General features: G+C 51.6%; 2 protein-coding genes across 3 annotated transcripts in view; one reads left to right on the top strand and one right to left on the bottom strand.

Annotated features, from left to right (window-relative positions):
- Positions 1-491: 491 nt before the first annotated feature.
- On the bottom strand, positions 492-10,638 carry ANKRD16 (ankyrin repeat domain 16). The gene is made up of 7 exons (XM_080810383.1): positions 9,935-10,638; positions 7,591-7,811; positions 6,181-6,223; positions 3,630-3,738; positions 3,156-3,317; positions 2,243-2,321; positions 492-1,137 (listed from the first exon to the last, which is right to left on the bottom strand). Exons 1-7 carry the CDS (start codon positions 10,252-10,254, stop codon positions 980-982), a joined length of 1,092 nt encoding a protein of 363 aa, XP_080666509.1. The 5' UTR covers positions 10,255-10,638; the 3' UTR covers positions 492-979.
- Positions 10,639-10,979: 341 nt separating this feature from the next.
- The window catches only part of FBH1 (F-box DNA helicase 1), a 47,532-nt gene continuing 35,528 nt past the window's right edge, over positions 10,980-22,983 (top strand). Inside the window, exons 1-2 of one of the 2 annotated variants that reach the window (XM_080810526.1) lie at positions 10,980-11,115; positions 21,412-21,567. In XM_080810526.1, coding sequence (XP_080666652.1) covers position 11,115; positions 21,412-21,567 — 157 coding nt within the window. In that variant the 5' untranslated portion in view covers positions 10,980-11,114. The remainder of the gene's footprint in view (positions 11,116-21,411; positions 21,568-22,983) is intronic. The other variant, XM_080810527.1, reaches the window with a different exon arrangement.

Raw genomic sequence — 22,983 nt, 5'->3', positions numbered from 1 at the left:
GGAAAAAGGAAAAGAATCCGAAGGTCTGAGCATGCAGCCTCCCTTCGACCTGTGTAAGCTGCTCCAGAACTTTTGGTTACAATGTCAAGTGTCCTCAACACGCCCAGGCTGCAGTGGGCAGGGGGCTCTGGATGGGAAGTGCGTCCGGCGCTTGCAGCACACACACCATTCTCCCACTGGGCATCTCACAGCTGTATCTCTTAGGTGTGTTCATTATCTGAAGATAGCCCGACAGCCGACGTACAACCGCTAAGTAAAAGTGACCTTGAGATTAAAACATAGCTCGGGGCGCCTCGGTGGCTCCATGGGTTAAAGCCTCTGCCTTCGGCTCAGGTCATAATCTCAGGGTCCTGGGATAAAGCCCTGCATCGGGCTCTCTGCTCGCAGGGAGCCTGCTTTCCCCTCTTTCTCTGCCTGCCTCTCTGCCTACTTGTGATCTCTGTCTGTCAAATAAAGAAATAAAATCTTTAAAACAAAACAAAACAAAAAATATAGCTTAACCAGCAGCGCTTAGAAAGTACAAATATTTCCATTATTTCCTTGCATATGTCTGGGCAGGCGTCCCTTTCAGGCTACAAAACCAAAGCGAAACCACTGCAATGAACCAAGACGCAGCGAGGAAGGAAGGAAGGAAGCAGCAGGCCAGCTATGTTTCCGGCCCTTGTACCGTTAACATCCTCGCCCTTGCCTCCCCCCATGACGTCACTCACAAAACACATGACATATTTACGTGAATTCATACTGTGTTACAGTCACACGGGCCACTTGGTTCCCTGAGGGCTCCAGACACCGACTCCAAGAACATCCCCTAACTCCCCTCAAAGGGCAGAAAAAAGCCTAATCCGGACCACAAAAGGTCTCTGCGGGCGGGTCACCAGGCCTGGGAGCCGGCGTCCTCACGGCCCGCTGGCTGGGGATCCTGACGATGGCAGCAGCAGGACGCGGTCACCATGCCTGTCGTCCTTGCTCAGAAGCACCCTCAGGACGCAGGGTCGCGGCCGAAGCGCTGGAGGACGTCTGCGCGGCGAGCCAGCTGCCGAGCCAGGGCACCCGAGGCGTCCGGAGAGTCGCTCAGCCCGGACCGCAGCAGGAGCCCGACACAGGCCGCGTGCTGGCCGGCGCAGGCCAGGTGCAGGGCTGCGGGGACACAGAAGCCACAGGGACTTGGAGCAGGACCCCGCAGCGGTGCCCGCCTGGCGAGCGGCTACAACCCCAAACCAATCCTCCTCCCCCATTTCTGCGACTCCTCCCTGCGCCCCTGCCTCTACGGGATCAGAGCACTTTCCTTTTTCACCTGACTGGGTTGGAAATGGCTTTAAAAATATCAACCAATGAGAAAATGTAAGAGATTTTTGTCTAAAGCAATGAAGCAAGTTTACGAACAGGAAACTTTAAACGGCCCAGAAGCCATTTTAAAGGTTTTGTGAATTCTCTGCGTCAGTAAAAACACTGCCATGAACGAGAGTGACGTGACGAACAAACGGACACCTCCCCCGCTTTGGGAATCAGGGCTCCAGGTTCCTGGTGCTGCGAAGCCTAGGATCCTGCGTCCTGCAGACAGACTCGTGTCCCTGGATGCGGGGATCATCCTCACAGCCTCGGGGGTGGGGGGGGGCTGCTGAGCATCACAGAGATGCTTGCCAGACGCCCCCAACGTTTGCAGAGGTTTATTCTAACCTGAGTCTAAAGAATTAGCTCTGAAAATCTTTCTGGGCCTCATGTTTAAAAAGTTATAGTGGGGCAGCTGGGCGGCTGAGTTGGTTAAGCGTCTGCCTTCTGCCCCGGTCATGATCTCAGTGTCCTGGGATCGAGCCCCCTGTTGAGCTCACTGCTCAGTGGGGAATCTGCTCGGGATTCTCTCTCCCTCTGCACACTCCCACCACCTAAAATACATAAATAAATCTTAAAAAGAAACTGTAGTGATTCTAGTTTTCAAACGCACTCCAAAGAGAGACGGCCTTGGGAGAATCTAAACTAGGGACCAGTGAATCCACCAGCCAGTGCCTCCAGGCGCACACGTGGTCATGGTGCAAAGTGGTCAGAACAGCAGCGACCAGCACAGGCCCCGCCCCTGTCATGGCAACAGCGACATTTCCAGAGCTTTGCAAACGTGTCGTTTCAAAGACGGGCTGCCGAGCTGCTAGAGGAATCGTCTGACACCAGTGTTTTCCACATCCAAGTCCTTGCATCATTTACATCCATCACTAGTCACTCCCCAGCCGCATGGAACAGGAGGCCGTACCTGATCGCTTCCTTTCGTCTCTGGAGTTGATGTCGGCACCCAAGGACAGGAGCACCTGGACTGTGCTCACGTGTCCTTCCTGAGGGTGAGATACACTTGTTATGCTGGGACGAGGACACCAACGAGCCCCACAACACCAACTAATGCGTGTCAGGTACTTTTTCTAAAATACTCAGCTGCTACAATGGAATTTTCACATCTATAGGAAGACCCACATGGCTCTCAGGTTCGAGTGTAAACTGTTAAATCCAGATTTGGGGGACATGTGGTTATGAAAACGCAGAGGATCTACTCTGTAGGCCAAATTACCGATGACTACAGTCGGCAGCAGACATCCTGATTCATACGGAACACGTGCTTCTAGAATCTCTCCCAGCAAACACACTCTTTGCTGGAATTTCAAAGCAAAGATAAACAGGGAGACCGTGACCCATCCTGGACGCTCGTCACAGCACACATCACAGCATGTGTCACCTGACAGGATTCCTGTCCAACCGACCAGGCTGCGAGCACCGGAGAGACAGGGAATCACGGCTGCAGGTCCCATCCATTCCCCCGTGGCCTCCGCCAGGTGTGGGTCCCCTCATCTCTCCACTGCCTTCCTGGGGGCCAGGAGAGTGTGTATCACAGGGAAATAGCTATTCCTGCTGCTGGGAAAGCCAGTCGGGGCAGCCAGCCAGTGCAGCTGAAGATGACCCACCAGACACTCCTAACACTCAAGCTGGGCTATAAGCAGCGAGCGTCCGTGGCCAAAATGCTCCCTTCTGGAATCTAGTGTAAGGACAGGCAGTAGGACTCTACGTGGGGGATTCTTAGGGCTGCAAACAACGTTATTTCTGAACACGGAACAAGGGTGTGTGCAAACTAAAGGTGGCACATCATGCGGAGGGAAGGTCTTCCTGGAGAGACAAACCTTAGCAGCAAAATGCAGCGGCGTCAGGTGGCTGGGTGCAGCCCTGGCATCCACATCAGCGCCCAGCTCGGACACCAGGAAGCGGAGGGCCTCGTTCTGCCCGGTGACGGCTGCCCTGTGGATGGCCTGCATCCCCAGGGCATCCCGCGTGGCCCAGCAAGCCTGGAGGGCCGGGGAGAGGAGGCTGTATGTGAGGAGCGGGGACCCGCCAGCGGAGCCCCACGGCCTCTCTGGCCAATCATGGGGGATGCCACACTCTGGCCATGGCACGCTTGGCGGGCGGCCGGCAGTCACTCCTGCGGACCAGCAGGGTGCCGGGCCCTCCTCCTCCTCTAATTGCTCCCCGCACACCACACGGGACCCTCGCAGGGGCCCCAGACAAGGACGTCTGCCTCCTCCTCGCCCACCGTGACACTGACCCCACATTGGCGGTGCTCCCTGATCTGACACCCACGGGAAGGGCTGTTTCTGTACCTTGTGCTGTTCGAGCAGCAGCCTGGCCACGGCCGTGTGGCCACACTGAATAGCGTCCATGAAGGGTGTGCAGCCGCACCTGTCCGCACGGTCGGCTTCGTACAGGCACCTGCCGCATGAACCCAAAGCGGCGGGTCAGACAGGTCCCCGCCGCACACATGCACTGCAGAGACGGGAGTGCGGTCCCTGTCTCCCAAACTCAGCTCCTCCTCGGACTTCCTCACCCCACTTATGGGCATTGTCTCCCCTTCGTGACCGGCCACCAAAATCTCAGCTCTGGGTCCACTTCTCCTGCTGCGGCTCCTGCTTTGCTAACCCTCCTCCCAGCCACCGGACCACCGTGGGTATGGCCAGTCCTCCCTGAGACGTTTATCTCCCAATCACAGAGGAAAATCTAAACCCTCACGACCCTGGGGTCAGGATAATGCGGCATCTACCCGTCTCCCCACGCTCCTCTGGGCCACCTGCCTCCTTCCCGCTCCTCCTCCTCCTCCCACCGCCTTCCCAGTCCTGCTTTTCCCACCTTCTCGGTCCTGCCACCCACCTGCCCACCTTCACGTCGATCCTGCCTTTTTCGTTCCTGCCTCCTCCACTGTCCTGGCCTTTCTCCCACTCCAGCCTCCAGGGGGGCCGCCTTCCGTTCCTGCCATCTCCTGGTCCTCCTCTCAGTCCCAACTCCACGTGGACCTACCTCCTCCCGTTCCTAACTCCTCTGCGAGCCTATCTGTCCTACTTCCTTCTTGGTCCTGCCTCCTACCTGACCTACCTTCTGCCTCTCCTACCTCTCCTCTCTTCTTCTGTTCTGTCCTTCAGGGTCCTATCCATCGTACCTTCTGGGCCCGTCTTCCCACCTGTTCTACCTTTGTTATGGTCCTACCTCTCCCACCCTCTTTTTGCTCATTATCTTTTCTTCCAGCTTCCCAGCTTTTTGCTGCCTTTGCATGTGCCGATCCTCTCTGCTTGGAGCACTGGTTCCCTGTCCACCCCCCCCTTTTTTTAAAGATTTATTTATTTGACACAGAGAGAGATCACAAGTAGGCAGAGAGGCAGGAAGAGAGAGAGGAGCAAGCAGGCTCCCCACTGAGCAGAGAGCCCAATGTGGGGCTTGATCCCAGGACCCTGGGATCATGACCTGAGACGAACGCAGAGGCTTAACCCACTGAGCCACCCAGGCGCCCCTGGTTCTCCCTTCTTCACTTCAATTACAGCTTTGATATGACCTCATGGAGGCCTGTCTTCTCTCCACCCACAGTAGGACCTTTGCTACCTCACAGCACTGCGTGAAGTTCTGTCCTCTTCTTACTACTCAGTATCGGCTCAGATAATCTCTTCCGCTCTCGTACGTTCAGTCGTCATTTCTAGGTCGATGACGCCTGCGTGCGCTTCTCAGCTCATACCCCTCCTGTGGGCTCTGGATCTTGTCTGCAGCTGGGCGCTCGACATCTCTACGTGGGTGCCTCGCAGGGACACGCAACTCATCACATCTAAAAGTGAAATTACCATCCTCCCAGCAAACCTGCTCCTCCTCCAGTGCTCTCTGTCCCAGCAAATGGCACCACCACCATCCCTAGTTGCTCAGCGAGAAGCCTGTCATCCTTAACGTCTCCTCCTTCATTCCTGTGATCAAATGATTCACCTGAATCTATTGATTCCATTTCTTAAGGACCTCCACGTCCTTCTCTTCACCCCGACAGTCGGCTCATAGCCCAGCTACCGTCATTTCCCTCCTGGTGAACTGCAGCGGCCTCCCGATGTTCGCAACACCCACTCCTGCTCCCCCCCAATCCACTCTCTCTTTCCCGACCAGAGGATCTCTGAGAAATGCAAACTTATTACTGTCTGCCCTTCACTCTGCTTAAAACCCTTCCGTGGCATGGCATACTCTCAATAAAATCTGAAGTCCTCACATCGTCCGGGTCCGCCCTCCGTCCGCCTTTGCTCACGGCGCCCTGTTCGCCCTGCTGCCCTGACAGCGCCAGCGCACGTGGACCTTCCGTTTGCTACAGCACCAGGCTTTCCCTTGGCTCCGAGCATTCACGGGGACTGTCACCTCTGTCTGAAATGGGGCCCTGCCTCCCCCTCTCAGCCTCCTTCAGATCATAGCTTGACTATCCCAGGGGCCAAGATTCCTCCCTCCAAGTCAAGTTGGGTCATCCTGGCGTATGTTCCTGGAGGGAGCCCGTGATTCCTTGTTCTCCTCGGGCTCGCAGGGTGTGAACGGTGACTCCCATCTGCCAGTGTGTGAGCTCCACGAGGGGACCCGTGCCTGCCAGCCTCTCTTGCAGCCCGTGCATCTGGCACAGTGCTTAGTGGGTGCTAAGGCACTGAGCATATGAAAACTGGCCGAATGAGCAGATACACAGGTGATTTTTTTCTTTTCTCATGTTACTTAGCGATTTTTGTTTTATATTCTTCGAGTTATGTCCTTTGTTCATCTCTCTTTGGGTGCTTGACTTTCTTTCTGAGCTATTTTTCTGAGCTTTTCCTGTAGCATCGACATTAACTGTCACAATTAGTGAATCCTTTCCTCTATTTGCTGTTTTGTTCTTACCTCTGGAGAAGCACCTTCACCGCATCTAAATGGCCATGCATCGCTGGAAGAAGAGAGCGGAGAGTCAGAGCGTTCAGTGCAGGTATAAAACTCCTCTTTCCGCCTCTCTCTGCCCCAGCCTTTTAGCTAGGACTTATGGGAAACAGTAATTAAATCAGGGACACTGTTACCATCCTAGAAAAATAAAAATTTAGCTGGGTAAGTGGTAACGACGATGTTTTCACTAAACAGGCACTTAGCCAACACTCGACTATCTTGTCTTTGTGAGCACGTCCATGGCGAATTCTCAGTCCTAAACTTTCCTCCACTGTTGTACTGCAAATTCTTAGGGCCGGTCAGTTTTTGCCCAGGAAATGTAAAACATATTAATAATGATCCATGACAAAATAAGCAGGAATGTAATTCTCCTACTAAAGAGAACGACACTCAGTAATAAAGATTTCAACTATCTGTTCTCCACTCTCTTCTGTGAATGGCTAGGGGCTGATCGTTTCTAGGGGAACTGGTCAAACAATTCATAGCAGAAAAACGTTCTTCTACTCACCTGTCAAGACTTAAAAAGAATTCCTTGGTCCCTAACTTCTCCCTGGAGCTATAATAGTTCCCAAACTATATCATGTCACAGGTACTGATGCTTTGAGAAACCAAGGCCCTGTACTCTAATTCAACGTACTATCCAGAAGGCTACAGATCATTTTTTAAATTTCTTGACCTGGACTCCTGAGGTCTTTGATATCTGTGTTGTCTTCCATCACAGCACTTTCTGCTTTTCACTAATCTAAAATGACCTACGAATAGGTAACTCAGATTTAAGGATAATTAGCTGTATCCCACATTTTTATTGACATCATCAAGATAAGTCAAAGACACTCAGGCAGGTACTCAATTACAAGTTCCTAGATTTATTTAAATGGATAAGCACTATGGTAGGTATCAGTGAGGACAGAGGGAAATACTGTCTCTTTTCCTCCTGCAGGTAACAGTGACAACGTAAACATGATCCTGAAAATAGCCATACCTGTTTGTTCTGCACTCAGTGCGTGTCAAGGGACTTAGATACATCGTGTCCCTTAACCTCTACTGCAACCCTGCAACGTGGGCATCATTACCAACATTATTTTGGGGATGAGGAAATTTGCTTAAGAGGCTAAGTCCCTTGCCCAAGCTCAAAGACAGTGAAGAACAGAATGAACTTTCCAACAAATTGGGGCGGACAGGACAGATATAACGTTCCATTAGCTGCAGGAACAAACTCTGTGCCAAAATACCCCAAACCTGCCCTTATTCCTGGCCCGCTAGTTTGGAGACCCCTGCAGCCCTGTGGGTGCCCCTAACTAGAAGGCATTCTGCGGGCTCGGGGGAGCGGGCTGCGTACCTGTCCCTGTGCCCCTGCAGAGCTCCCGGCCATACCTGCTGTGTGCAGCGGTGTCCTCCCGACTTTGCTCTCCGTCTCCCAGGCGGTGGGGCAAACAGAGAGCAGGTACTGGAGGATCAGAGGGTCGCCCTCTCGGCTGGCAATGTGGAGACTGTTCCAGCCGTCTTTGTTCTTCAGAAGTGGGTCAGCGCCGTGTTCCACGAGGTCCTGGATCACCTCCAGATTCTTCCTCGTGCAGGCCATCATCAAAGGAGTCCTAAGGCCAATCAGGCAAACTGTCAGACGGAAGGGCATTTGAGATATTAGAAGTGTGCGGCTGGGTGTTCAGAAAGGCACGTGCCCTTGGCAGAGGTGGAAAACCTAGAGGACTCGGGGGTCTGAGAAGCAGGAAATCTGTGTTGAGCAGCAACTTTTCTGGCCACCATGAGGCTCTGGGAGAAATAAGAAAGGGAAAGGAATTAGGATGTGGGCGTGCCTGCAGGAGGGGATTACTGAGGAGGCAAACCTGCTTCTGGACGAGTTTAAACTATGGGACCAAACTGAGACAGAGACAAACTGAGTTAATGAAAACCATGGACAGTTTGTCTTGAATAATATATTTTTTAAAGATTTTATTTATTTATTTATTTGGGAGAAAGAGAGAGAGAGCACAAGCAGGAGGAGGGGCAGAGGGAGAAGCAGGCTCCCCACTGAGCAGGGAGCCTAATGCGGGACTCGATCCCAGGACCCTGGGAACATGACCTGAGCGGAAGGCAGACGCTTCACCGGCTGATCCCCCAGGCGCCCCTGTCTTGAATAATATTTGTGTAAAAGGTACTCTGCTGCACTTACTCCATTCACTTTAATCAGTAATTGTTTATTAAGTGTGCTGAAAGAAGGCTAAAAAAGGACATTTGACACAGTGCCTACCCACGAGGAGGATACTTTGGTGACCCAAACGGGACAGTGTGATTACAATGTTTCTGAACTGACTTGTGTCCACAATTACGGGAATAAACTACATTAATGTCAAGGAAAGTGGCTCTGGCCCTCCTCTTTTCATAAATGATCTTGGGTGAGGCATTTCTATACCGTGAGCTTCCGGTTTCTCATCTGCAAAACATGGGAGACACAACTCCGGGAAAGCAAGGGCAGATCTTATTTACCTCCTGATTCCTGGGTTTAGGACCCATGTCAGGCACACAGCGGGAACTCACTATACCTAGGAGACCTCACAGGCTGCATCTAGGATCTGTCTTCTAAGATTGCTATGATATTAATTACCAATATTTTTGAGGGGGGGATGTAGTAAGGAGAATGAATGCGAAATTAAGAGGAAGGAACCCAGATAAATGAAGGCTGGAACCTTCCAGAAGGACTTCATAGAGGGAATAAATCTTGAGCAAGGCAGGATGATTGAAAAAGCAGGAAGGTATTGCAGAAAGCCAGAAAGGTGAGAACCGGCCAAAAAATCTCACTGCAATCACACCTCCCACATACACACTCCAATGTACGTTGCCTCTTTAATGTTTTTTTTTTTTTTTTTTTTGCGGAGAGGCCAGTCCCCTAGCCACAGAATTGTTCTGAGGCATGTATGAGGTCTTACGTCTCTTGGAATGGTCTTTAGACCAGTTTGCCAGCAGCAGAAGAAAACCAGGCTTGTGCTCAATCAAGCGGGCTGACCCCCCACCCCAGTGGGCAAAATAGCACCTTACTTAGCGATCCCTCTAGCTGCTGGGGTTCATAGTGACATCAGATCAGAAATCACCTGCAGGCAGGAACTTCACTACGTTATGAATCTTAGGATGTTCATCACTTCCAGGAGCCCCACACAATGGTACTAGAAACGATGTCCGTCTAACAAAGTGCAGTTGGTTTGCGTGATGGTAACTGCGGCACGTCTTGTCTGTGGCCGTGCTCACGCAAGGCTATTCGTGAGATAAAACCACACACACGTCCTGGAAGCGGTAAAATACACGGATTGTGGCGATGTCAGTTCCTTGTCTTGGTACTGCACTGTAGGTGTGTGAGATGGTAACTTTTGGGGAGACTGAGGGAGGGCACACGGGGCTTTCCTGAACATTTCTTTGCCACCTTCTGTGAGCCTCTGTTCAGAGGGACAAGTGAGAACAGCGCTCCTGGCGGAGTCATGACCGAGCCCGGCGCGGCCCGGGCTGCAGGCAGCACAGACCATCACGGTTCGATCGCGTTCCAGACTGTTCCGTAAAGGGAAAGAAAGGGTTTGGAACAGGACTGCGAACAGTTAACCCCGCAAGGGTACCCCGCCGTTCGTGGAGGCTGACCTGTCCTCCAGGGCGGTGTCAAGGCGGAAAAGTCCACGGGGATCCGTGACTCTGCGGGGAACGGGGGGGGGCGGTCTTTCGGGAACCGGCCACCTACCAGTCGGCCTTCTTGAGGCAGTCGACGGCGGCTCCTCGGCCCAGCAGGTAGAGCACGCAGTCCCGGTGGCCCTGCGAGGCGGCCTCGTGCAGCGGCCGCTTGTAGTCTCGGTTGGCGGCCTCGATGTCCATGTCCCAGGTCTCCACCAGATAGGCCAGCACGTCCCGGTGCCCGTGGCGGGCGGCGCAGTGCAGGAGGCTGTCCCCGGCGGGCCCCGGGCAGCCCGCGCGCCCGGCTCCCCGCAGCTCCTCCCGCAGGGCGCACAGCCGGCCTCCCTGCACCAGCCGGTACAGCCGCCGCGGGTCCCCGCGCGCAGCCATGGGCGCGGGCGCGGGTGGCCGAGGCTGGGGCGTGCGGGCCGCCAGCCCTGCCCCCCGCGGCCCCCGGGACGCCCCGACCCCCGCGGCCCCGTGCGGGGGCGGCCCTCCGCGGACCACTCGCCTCGCGGGGCGGGCCCGGCCGTGCTCACGCGCCCCCCGCTCGTTCCCAGGCGGCCGCCCGCCCGGGCTGCATCTGGGGGCGCCACACCAGGGGCGAGGGGAGCTGCCGCCCGGCCTGACCCGGGCCGCGTCCGCTGCGCGCGGCGGCACGACCCGCCCGGCCCGACAGACGCCCGCCGCGGGGAGGACGAGGAGGAGGGGGAGCCGGCGCCGGGCGGCACCCGAGAGGGACCGGGACCGCCGCCCTCCAGTCTCCCGGCGGCCGCCGGCCCTCAGGGAGGGGGTGGGGCCCCGTGCGTCCCCACCCTCCGCCCCTCCCTCGCCCAACCTCCGCCGGCCCCCTCCGCCCCGCCGCGACCCCTCCCCGGGTCCGCGGGCGCTCGGAGGAACTCTGGGAAAGTTTCCACTCGCCTCCTCGGCCCCAGCGGAAGCACGGGCGGGGCGGGGCCCGCTGGCGGTAGCCGCGCCCCCTGGGCGAGCGCGCTCCTATTGGTCGCTGGAGCAGTCCGTCAGCCCGCCCCCTCCGCGTGCCGTTCCGATTGGACGTGCGAGCAGTCCGTCTGCCCTGGCGGCGGGCTCTTCCCGGGGCTGCGGCCAGGGCGGAGCTGGCGGAGGAAGTCCGCGGCCTGCTCCGGCGGACGCTGTCCTGGGGACGCTGGGACTGGGAGGCCGGGCGGCCCGGGCCCTGCGGCGGCGGCGGCGGCGGCGGCGGCGGCGGGAGGCCCGGTTCGGAGCGCCATAGTGCGTGAGGCCGCGGACGTGGCAGGGAGCGCGCGGGCGGGGCCCTGCCGTGTGGACACTTAAGCTCTGGGGGTCCTGAGCGGGGGTCCGGCCTCGCGGGGCGGGAGCAGGTCCTCGGGGGGCTTGAGGGCCCGGGGCGAGCGCAGAGGTGCAGGAGCTCGGGTCCGCCGCGGGCGGCCGGGCTGGAGGGGCTCGGCGGGGCGTGCACGAAGGAGGGCGGGGGGCGCCCCCGCACTGCGTCCTGCCGCCGGGGAAGCGGGGAGCGGGTCGTTCCCCGTCGGTTGCCGAAGGAGGCACGGGGGACGTGGCCTCGGTGGCTGACAAGTCGGCATTTCCTTTTCTACTGTGGTGTTTTGACCTTGGGCGAGTCATTTGATCGCGTCCTCTTCCGACTCCCTCATCGGAGTCCGCCTTCTCTGAATATTAAGAAAATCAGGGTGATGTGGGAAGGCCTTGAGCTCGGCTCGTGCAGAGAACGTTGAGATCTCAGCAAGCTGAAGGGGGTGATGGGAGGGACTAGGGCAGGTGCTGAGTTCTTAGCCAGGTCTCACCGGGTACGAGTCGTTCAAACCTCCTGGTGTTTTCAGTCCCAAAGTTGCTACTGTTGGCCAGGCCGGGAAGCAGTTGGGCTTTACATTTTGTGTTGCGCTGTATGGTTTACAGAGTCGTTCATTAATCTGCAAACAGCCCTGCGAGGCATCATTACCGGCAGGGAAATGGATGCCTCAAGAAGTTAGTGATTTTCCCATGGAGCTAAAGGTAATAGAGTCCTCTGGAACAAAGGACGGTGGCACCTAGTGAGTGCCTGCTGGGGCCTGGCACTGCGCTCTGTAAATTAAGGGAGATAAAAGGAAAGGAGGCCTCTGGTATGGACCCATGCAAACAAGCTCATTTCACTAATGAGCAGACTGGATTTGGTTAATTTACTAAGTAATATAGGTAGGCACTGAGACAGAACTGGGTCCAGGATCAGCTTTGCCGGAATTATTGTTCCATTATATCTTGCCACTTCAGCAAAGGGTAGGCATAAAAGTATTTCGAAATGCACGGAGTTTTAGAACACGCCCAACGTTGCTGTTAGGTGGCTGTTCGTTTGGTGCCAGTGGAAACTGAGCATCTTGTAACTTTTTTTTTTTTTTTTTGCTGCTCTTGCTCCCCAGCCCCCTCCTAATTACAAAAGACCCCACCTTCTTTTTTTTTCCTTATGTCTCCAGTTTCCCTGTTTTTAAAAAGAAAACGGGGACCCATGGGTCCACGATAAGAATATTTCAAATCCAGGTGATTGGTTACTTACCTGGTACCCTCAGTGAAAATCCTCTCCTGTGTTCTTTAGGAACGTAGCTTCTGTATCCCCTTTTAGATAACTAGATGATAAGGTATACGCGTCTGATCATGGCCCTTGTGGTTTTTCTAGATCAAAAGCTTGGTATGGAGGGGAGGGATCTGTACAGTGAGCTGACAGATGGAGCTGTGCTTGCGTCTTGCTGATTTCCCAGTTGGGCTGCCTCTTTCTTTTCTGCAGGCTTTTGGAATTTGTGGTCTGCCTTTTAGTGTCTCGTGGCTCGTGGAGTCAGTATTGGCATTGGGATTTGCTACGTGGCTGTGTTCTCTCCTTTCTCATACGCTGTATTTGGTGTTCCTGTAGCATTCAGCTACGGTCATCGGTGTCCTGATTGTTGGTGTGTTTTGTGGTCTGTGAGTGTGTGAACACTGTTGGTATTGGTCATAGAACTGTGAATTCAGTTTTGCTGCCGTCATCTTTTCTCTGCTTATCATATCCCTCTACCCTTGGTAGGTGGATTTTATTTGAAGACTGAATTGGAGTCTGTCTTTGCCCTTCTGGCTTGGAAATCACTGACTCCTAGAAATTTATCTCCCAGCATCTTACAACTTACAGCTTCAACTGTCGCTCATGTGCCTTTTGAGGACCAGTCTCCTATTTCAAAGTTCTCCCTGGAGCTTAACCCGGCATCCCACAGATAAATTTAAAATGAAGCAAAACAAACAACTGCTTTCAAAACAGGGAAACGTTCATCTTCTCCTTCCAGGAAAAAGCAAGTAGAACAAAAACACTGTCTTTGACTCCTTAATGTCGTTAATGACATGACCTCTGGGTTCCCGCTTGAAATGTCACTTACCTTTGTCACTCCTCCTCTTCATGGTTCTTTTCAGTCTGGTCGAAGAAGACGTGTTGATCTTCCGGTTCCCCTTCTCTCTATTTCTGCTGCTGCTGCTGCTCTCAGGCCTTTCCCAACTCTTGTTTTGGTCAGGGAACTGACTTTCTGTCTGATTTTCCTTGCGGCCTCTGCGTCCACCCACCCCCTACCCAGCTTCCAGGAAGACCGCTACGGAGCATGAATCTGACTCCCGTGTTAGCGCTGCTGGTAAGCTAGATGATGCCCCGAGTCGCCTATGTGGTAAAGCCCATGCCTTTAGTGCTCTATTTAAGGACCTTTACAATCTGTGCCTTCAGATTCCTTTTCCAGCCTTGTCCCGGATCTGTGAACCTCTTGTTCTAATGAAATTTGACTTTCCACTGCACCAATGCTGTGCTAGTTCTCTGTGCTTTGTACGTAGTGTTTCTTTTGCCTTACTGAACCCTCCTCGTCTTCTGAGGCTGAACTCTTCCTGAAGTCTTTTTCAACGTCCCTAATGTGTTGCCTTGACTCTCAGCACTTCCTGTGTGTATATCTCTGTAGCACAGTTTGCCTGATGTTTGGTGATTTGTGATTGTTTACTTGCCGCCTCATGGACAGGCAAAATCTTTGCCGTTTGGTGCGCTAGTGAGTGTTCAGCCTATGACACCAGAGATACCAAGAGAGGAAGCCCTCGTGGTGTTTGTAATGAACCTACGATATCGTAACAGCTTGAAAGCGGAACGTGGAATTGACAGAAGGACAAGCCTTTCAAATATATAAAAATATACTCTAGGTTGTGAGTAACATTTTCTTGTTTTTCCTTTCTTTTCACCATTCTTATCCTTGTTCGAAGCCCGCATCTCCATCCTTGTGTGCCCTAAGTGAATGCTGTCTCTTGGGGAGGAGCGGGCGTTTGCAGGGGTGAGACGATCTGAGGAATATCAGGCCTGCGAGGCTAGGCCTTTGGGGTTTCTAGACGAGCAGGACGTGGCCATGGGAGGCACCTCCTTCAAGGGAGCCAGAACCACAGCATCTTTGTTCTGCGTTTATTTCTTGCAGTGCTTGGGGACGCAATATTTTGAAGTTTTTCCATTTTGAGCTTACTGGAGTTAGTGATTATTTTCCTCGCAGTGACGGTTTCTAAATACTCGCTTGTTATTAAGTCTTCGGTTATGACATTTCGCAACGATGAGAAAAAGTGACCTAGAAATTAAGCCTGACTGTTTTCAGAGGCTGCGTTAAAGCTTTCTGGATATGGAAGGCGGAATGTTCCAGGAGAAAGAACTCTGCCTGTGGGGAGTCAGAAACGCTGAGTGCCATCGCCCGCAAGCAAACCTCCTCTGAGCCGCGGTTCTGGCGTGGCCCAGTCGTGGGATCCAGTGGGTTCCGGGGAGGGTGTGTGCAGGAGCTCCTGGAGCCGTGAGGCAGCAAGGAGCTGTCAGGTCGTGTAGGGTTTCGAGGCCAAGGAAAAACCCAGCTTCTGTGGAGGGAAGCCGGGCAGCGGTGTGGCGCTCGTTTGTCCGTCTGATCACCAGTGACCCACGGAACTGAGTGTGTTGGGTGCTGGGCTGAGTGAGTCCCTCATTCCTGCCTCCTGCCGGATGACAGAGCTTTCAGTCCAGAGTGGAAGACATGTTAATACCCACACAGACAGTTGACGATAAATTAATAACAGTAAAATACACTCTGGTAATACAATTTGCATATGATGCATATTAAATACATAGTTTTGCAGGTAATTGTTACAAGCATCTCAGAGCCAGGGTGGTTTTATTACCGCACAGGGCTTCCTGGCATGAGTGAATACTTTCTGCAGGGCTAAAGTTGGGAAATAACACCTTAACTGGTTAAACTGGGCCCTTAGGTCTTACGGCCTGTGAAGCACCGGGATCCTTGCGGGGTTGGACCACATTGCCCCGCACTGCTGTCTCCATAGGAAACCCAAGAGGGAAAGTGCCCACTCGTCCGTCTTCACAGCCCCTCTGAGAAAAGTGGGAGGCTTGTGGGGAACTAACAAGATGAGGCTAGGTGACTCAGTAAGTAAGTTAGCAAAACTGCCCTCTCTGGTTCTTACTAGGAGCAGTCTGTCTGGTCAGGTACTTCGTCCTAGACAATAACCTTGATTTCTTTCTTTCTTTCTTTTAAGATTTTATTTATTTGTTTGACACAGAGAGCGAGAGAGCGAGCACAAGCAGGCAGAATGGCAGGCAGGGGGAGAGGCAGACCCCCAGCTGAGCAGGGAACCTGCTGGGGGGCTCATCCCAGGACCCTGGATCATGACCTGAGCCAAAGGAAGATGCTTAATGGACTGAGCCCCCCAGGTGCCCCGATTTCTTTTCTTTTTTTTTTAAGCAGTTACTTAACAGTCTTTCTGTCTAGGAACTGTGCGTACTTAGTGTCTTCATCCTGTCCATTTAGGTCTGTAACCTGTAAGTTTTTGTTGGACTTTTTGTTGGAAATTCTGATTAGCAATGATAGGGAAAGAAAGACATTAACTTGGTACCAATTTCCAATGATCCTGGAATGCTTAGAGAAGGCTTGGCTACAGTAGCAGATAGATCCAAACATGTAATGACCATCAAAGTTCATGTCTCCACCTCAGGACAATCTAAGGTGGTTCCAGGTTGTGTGTGTGTGTGTGTGTGTGTGTGTGTGTGTGTGTGTGTGTTGGAGAGTAGGGGGGAGTGGCCCGCTTTGAAGCAGTAATCCAAGGACCCAGGCGGCTGGAGTTGCTTCCGTTTTGAATGTGGGGCCTCTAAGGATGCCCTGGGGGGGTCAAGTTCCCCATTAACTGGAAGGGGGTCAGAGGATGGAGGTACAAGCCGGAGAGGATTTGTGGGCCAGGCCTGCAAGCAGCACCCATCCGTTTATTTGCATGCCGCTGGCTCGAGCTCCGTCAGTGACCTCCTAACTGGTCAGGCCAGAGACGTGTAGACCCGCTGTGTGCCGTGGAAGAAGAGAAACACTGTCTTTGCCACAAAACCCAGAGCGCTCGGTTTCACTTTCTGTGACTTGTTTTGTAAGTTGTTTTGCAGTAACGCTTCTGGAATGAAGCTGACTGACGAGAACAGAGTCAAGGAATCTTAACTGTGCTTCTCACTCAACAAGTGCCTCAGGCTCTGTGACTTGCAGAGTGTTATCTTAAGAGCTTTGGGGGATAAGGTGGTGAGACACATTGCCAGCCTTCTAGGGCCTTCTGGTCCAGGAGCGGTTGAGAACAGCTGTAGCTCAGGGGAGGCCTGGGCCTGTGGGCCTGCAAGGCAGGGTGGCCTGGAGGCAGGGCCTACACCGGACGGCCGGTCATCAGCCGGTCATTGGCCGGTCATCAGCCGGTCATCGAGGGGAAGACTCGATGATGCGTTACAGGTAATAATCACTGCAGGCGATCACCGCTTTGAAGTCGGGGCGGGAACCTGAGGCTCTGCTGGGCTCCCGAGCTGTGGGTTCTTGAAAGGGGGCCCAGCAGAGCGGGGGTCACAGAGACGTCCTGCTGTGAGAAAGCCGTCACGGGAAAAGCAGTATGGTAATGGGCACAGTTCTGCTTGACCAAATGGCTTTCGTGCGTCCTCAGTTTTTTCCAGTCCTGACACATGAGGGGGATGACAGATTTCTATTAGTCACCGTGGGACAGTATCTTAGAGGGTACAGAACACCCGCGTGGGTACAGAGGACATTCACACCTCTGGGGCCTCACGCGGCTCAGAAAGCGCACGAGGGACCCTGATCTCTCGCCGTCCCTTTCACTGCACGCTGACCACGGAGCCCGCTTGCCCTTTGCTCCTGAAGGGATCCCGAGCAGCTTCTAGCAGCGACAGATGTGCCCCGTGAGACTCCGTGCACTTGGCATTTAGGGGAGGGACGGATGCCACGCGGTCCGGGTGACTGGGGAGGAGGGCGTCGCATTTGAGCATCTTTCTTTTGATGACATTACACTGGAACTGTTGGTTTAAAAGTATGTTCATAAGAATAGAAGGGTGGTTAGCATTTTGCTGTACTATTTTTTTTTTAATTTCACCAGAACATTCATACTGTTAAGATAAAACTCATGCGCCTTTAAGGAGACACCGAGCCTGGTGGGGTGGACGTGTCATTCTGACAGTGTAGCCCGGCGGTTCCGTCAGCCTCGATATGGATGTCTTAAAGTATTTTCATCTGTATCGTCTCATTTGAGCCTCGGCCGTCCAGTGAATTCAGTGTGGTGGGTCATGGTCGTCCTCTTCTTTAATGATAAGGGAATCAAGGCTTTTAAGTGTTGAGTACACCTGCCCAGCAGAGGACGAATCGAACCACAGTTCCGTGGTTTGTGTGACTCCGGAGGCAGACGGACACAGGGCTCTGGCTCCCAGTTGAGTGAATGAAGCACTTCATCTCTCAGAGGTCTGAGAGTCAGATAAAATGCAGTCTAGTTTTTCTGATCTCTCGCTGAAGTCGGAAAAGTAACTTTTGATACGGAAATCCAATGAAAGTGGTAGCTCTGCCTCCCAGGTTAGCAGTCACAGGTGGCTGAGGTGACACCACTTCCGGGGACAATACCCAGAAGCCAGATCACTCAGCCTGGGGGCCCCTCCTCCTTCTGCTCTTAACCTTAGCTCCTTCCGTGATGGCTGTGTGCCAGAATCTATGGGAATTTACGCGAACTCTCTGGAAGCCGTGGACTGTGTTCTGCTCACTCCTGTTACGCCTTTCTTCTGCTCTTGTGCCTTTGTAAGATTTCTGCAAACATTGCATCTTCTCAACAGAGATTCAAGATTCTGATGTATTTTGCAAACTAAATATGTAAATAAGAGCATACCCTATCCATATAATTACTTTTCCAAAAATAATTCCTTTTGGGTGTTTTTGATGTTCTCTCTCGTGTGGTCTCCCCTTCCCCTTGCCAGGTTCCCTCTGCAGCAAATTCCTAGCCTTCTGGAGCGTAGGGTCCCGTGCCACCCAGCCTTACCACGCTCCCTGCTCTCTTCTCATTCTTCTCCTCTCTTAGTGTTGGCTCTGCAGGTGCCATGTGTCTAGTACTGTGCTGTGTGTTCACAGGGTACAGTCAGAAAAGACAGAATAGTACCTTATCTGCTTGGAGGATGCTGGCGTGGGGTTAAGACATTCCCCCCCAGTTGGTGGTCGTTGTCAGGGCCTCCCACATTTGCATTATGGCATCGGGGTTACGGATGGTTGGCTGGGGAGGGCTGGGATGGGCTGGGATAAAGCCATTCTTACGTAATTTTTACAGAAAAAGTTCTAGGGTGCGTGGCATTTCTATGAAGAAGTACTTCTTTACACACCTGCTGTCAGCTACTGTCTTGTTTAACAGTTTGCCACAGCCAAATTTAGGGGTGTATTGTAGATTTGCGTGGGCATCTAAAACCTTGACTGACGCCAGTGTTCCCGTCGGTTCTATGTCTCTATTGCCTTTTAGACGTCTTGTGTTACCTGACTCATCCCAGTAAGCTAAGCAGGTCTGTGCTGGCCCCAAGGCCCTGGGATTGCATGAATTTGAGTGGTTTGATGTTAATCTTATTCCTTTGTGATTTTTATCCACGATGGGTTTTCCTCTCCAGGCCAGTTTGGCAATAGACCTTCACCTTCTTTCTTTATTTTTTTTAAAGAGTTTATTTATTTATTTGACAGAGAAAGCATAAGCAGGGGGAGCGGGAGAGGTAGAAGCAGGAGAGGGAGAAGCAGGCTCCCCACTGAGCAGGGAGCCCAATGAGGGACTTGGTCTCAGGAGCCTGGGATCATGACCTGAGCCGAAGGCAGACGCATCACTGACTGAGGCACCCCCCCGCCCCGCCCCCACCGCCCCCGCCCCCACTGTCTCTAGACCTTCACCTTCCTTAAATAAGACAGTGCCTATTAGTAGCTTTTTGCTCCTATCTCCTGTTCTAATTCTAGATGTTTTGTTTGCCAGTTCTGAAATAGCTGGGGATATTTGAAGAGCCAGAGAAGCAAAGACCAGGCACGTATTTGGGATCTACAGTGTTAGTGGGTTTATTGGTTGGAATTCTGCAGCTGCTGCTGTAAGATGAACCTTGTGCACTTGGAGGACCCGAATTAGGGGCCGGGATTTGTCGGTATTCTGGAAGGGTCACTGTAGCTCTACCTTATAACTTTTTGCCATTCTGACCTCCGGTCCCCATTCAGGCAAAATAGTTAGGTTGTTGACTTTGTAATACGAGGAGTTTGAAGCAGAAGTGGTAAAGTTGTGTCTTTTATATAAAAAGAGAATAGAGTTTAAGCTTATTTTTTTCAATGTAGAAAATTTCAAATACCTTTTATTTTTCTAATGTATACAGAGTGCGTATTCATTTTTTGCCTTTTTAAGTGTGAATAAGACTCTTCGTTTAGGGTCAAGGAATGTGTTCAACAGCAACAGAAAAATCAGTTACCAAACTATTGTACTGGAGGGGATATTTTTGGTTCATAGTAAGTGATTAAGATATATTACCTTTTTTTTTTTTTTTAAGACGTTCCCAGAAATACAGATGTGGCTGTGATCGGACTGCTGATGCACTTCATGTCTTCCCATTAGGTGGCATCTTTATAATTTGAAAGTTATTTCAGTGTTTTCTGTAAACTGGTCAGATCTAAGCTTTGTTAAGCAGAGTGAGCAGAGGGCTGTATTTGGGTGGGGTTCTCTAGTTCAGGGACTGGTGGGTGTATTTTCTCACTTAAGCATTATAATGCCGCTGAGTCTTGGAGAAGTGAGTGAGCTGGTGGGTCCAGCAGGTGCCGTGTGGTGGGTGAAGGGCTCGCACCAGGGCCCCTTCCTCTCGCTCCACTTGCTGCCTCGATCCCTCTGGCCGTGTTTGTAGAAACAGCTCTGGCCCTGCACGGTTCTGTCTCTGCCTCTAGTTTCTAAATCCACGTAGTAGAAGGTCTCTAGCATCCTTTTAGAGGGGCTTGTACAACTATTTTTGCATGTAGGAATCATTGTTTTAAAGTCTTAAAATATTCATGAAGACTTTTTTTTTCTCCACAACTTCTGTTTAAACCTTGAAAGAATGAGCTGAAATTTGGAAGGAGCGTTTCTGAAGACGCTAAGGGCCGAGAGGGATTCATGATTTAAAAAAAAAATGTAAATCATGCTGGTTATGCTCATCCATGACTTGGTTTTAGACATTTTCGTGCTGAAATGTCGAGTGAGATTCCGGCATCTGACACTAGCGTTGGCTCGAGTTATTTTAGGACTTGCGAAAACGTGGTACTGACAGGAATGGATTTTATTCTTTCTTGACCGTCTTCTGTAAGGGATGACTCTGATTCTGTTATAGCTGTTCTTGTCCTTTCTTTACTTTTGCTTTCTTTTCTAAGTGTACCTGTTCAGAATGTTGAACATGTAGTGTAACCGTTCTGTTTAGTGCCATAAGGAGGAAGCTAGATCGTACATGTGTTCCCAGATACAGAAACATGAAGTCTTGGTTAAATATGAAAAGGAATTACCTGATAGAAAATGATGAATATAAAACTACATATGTCAGTACTCTTGAGACAGAATTCTAGGTACAGTTGCTGCTCTAATGCGTTGCCAAGGGAGGGTATGAAAATTCCTCCTCTTGAAGATCCTCGAGAGTGGATTTGATTCTCTTCTACTTGGGGGCATCAGTCCTGTCTCCTTACATCAGTGCCAGTACAGAGATGCCCTGGGGGCTGAGATGCGTACATGGGGGGGGCCCTCTGGGATTTTATAGGGACTGTTCATTAGTCACTGCGTTGTGCTTCTGAGACCTGGAGAAGCTAGTATATACCGGGGACGATGAATGAGTTTATTTTTACAAAGCTAAGCCAACCCTAAAATACTTACGGTTATTGTGGGAACATAAATGGCCTGGATAAAGTCAGAGAAAAGATCTTGGATCCCAACTTAAGCATTAGTGGTAACCTCTTTTTGAATAAACAGTTCATGATCAGGGCTTCCAGGAGGTTTAGTAAAGAAAAACAATCATTTTAGGATCTTATTTTAGGATTTTTAAATTCTAAGGAGGAAATGCTAAGAGACTAGGAAATGACTAAATGTGGGTAGGAATTTAGGGAAGAAGGAGAGGGCTGGCTGGGGTGGTCCACAGTCAGTAGATTCCTGAAAATTAAGTATAAGCTGTTTGCTCACTTGGAGAGTTGGTGATGACTAACGAGTGTCCCATTTCTTCTGCCCGTTGGTACCAAACAGTGAGACGGTTTAAGCGGAAGCACCTTACAGCCATCGACTGCCAACATTTGGCTCGGAGTCACTTGGCTGTGACTCAGCCCTTCTGTCAAAGATGGACCAACAGAGACCCGAACCATGGTCTCTATCCTAGACCCAGAACAAAAAGAGGGACTAGGGGTATGTCTTCCAAAAATACCTTGCATTTCTGAATCTGTAGTGTGTGTGACTTTTGACTCTCTCCTGGTATTTGTAAATATTGCTGCTGTGATTTTTAGTCCTCTTGTGATAGTTGGACACGTTTTTCATTATGTGTGAGTTTCCATGAAAATGGCATCCCCTGATAGCGGTTGGCCAAAGCCCCAGGGAATCGTGGCAGAACAAGTTGCATTGGCTTGCTTTACCACAGTGTGGTGGGAGACATGCACCAGCGTCATGGTCTTCCTCCCTAGAGCTGTGTGATGTCCCTACTCCAATGGTCTGTCACTGAGCGCATTAGTTTTCTGTGCCATTAGTTTTCTCCAGAATGCCCCCATGCCATGCTTTCATGGCGGACTGTGCCCTTTGTCACCTCGTGTCCAGCTGTTGCAGGAACCCTTCTCCTTGCCTTCAGGTGTTACTTCTTCCAAATCAGCTGGAACATACAGTGTCAAGTTAATATCCTTGAGTTCCATTTTCTGACCCATCACTCAGACACCTGCCATGAAAAGTTTCCCTGTTACTGTTATGGACGCAAGCTTGGACTTGCTGTCACGTGGCATTTAATATTAATTACATGCAAATTCTACTTCTGGGACTTCAGTTTTTCTTATTACCCATTTAGGTGCCAAACGAATGCCTCCTTTTGTTAGTAATACCCATCAGGAGAGTCCTGATTGCCTTAGTTCCCTTTGATATATTGAATTTCAGAATCCAACTCAAATCTTACCTAGTCATCTGTAACTATCGTAATACGTGTTTGTCACTTTTTGGAACTACTGTAACCCATGTATGAGGCAGTTTTAAACTCAGTGGTGGTATTTTGTTTGTTCTGTGTGTAGAAAGCAGCTTCTCTGTGTCGTGAGTTCATTGACAAAGACTTGGTCAGCGTGTGTACATTTCCGTGTGGAGTCCCGGCCCAGAGCACGTGCAGGCTCTGTGGGTGTCGGTGCCATCGAGTGCCACAATTAGTAGGATCTCACCCGGCCTCTTGCCTTCAAGCCCTGGGTTTCTATCAGATTGCCCTAGAACCAGTTACAGTTTTTTCCTCTAACCGAGAAAAAAATACTAAATCCTATGAATTCCATTAGAGGCTAATCCTAGTCTTGTTCCACTCTCTTATTTTCCACAGGAAGAATTCCAGCTGTAGCCACTTCGGGCAGGACCGTGTCTTTTGTTATATATCGATAAGGCGCTTAAACACTTGACTGGCATTGTACAATAGGGCGTAAGAATACGGTGGTGATGTGTGAAATCACCACTTGAACTCCCTTAAGTGCCTGAGAGTCTGAGATCAGGGACCGTAGAGGCCATTTCACTTTCAGTTTGTCTCAGAATCCCGGGCTCTGAATGAAGGCCCATTGAAGGAATGTGTGGACGGGTTAGGTCCCACCCGCA

Source organism: Martes martes (assembly GCF_963455335.1).
Source record: "Martes martes genome assembly, chromosome: 8".
NCBI lineage: Eukaryota > Metazoa > Chordata > Mammalia > Carnivora > Mustelidae > Martes > Martes martes.
Note: the sequence above shows the minus strand (reverse complement) of the source record. Positions and strands in the feature narration are given on the sequence as shown.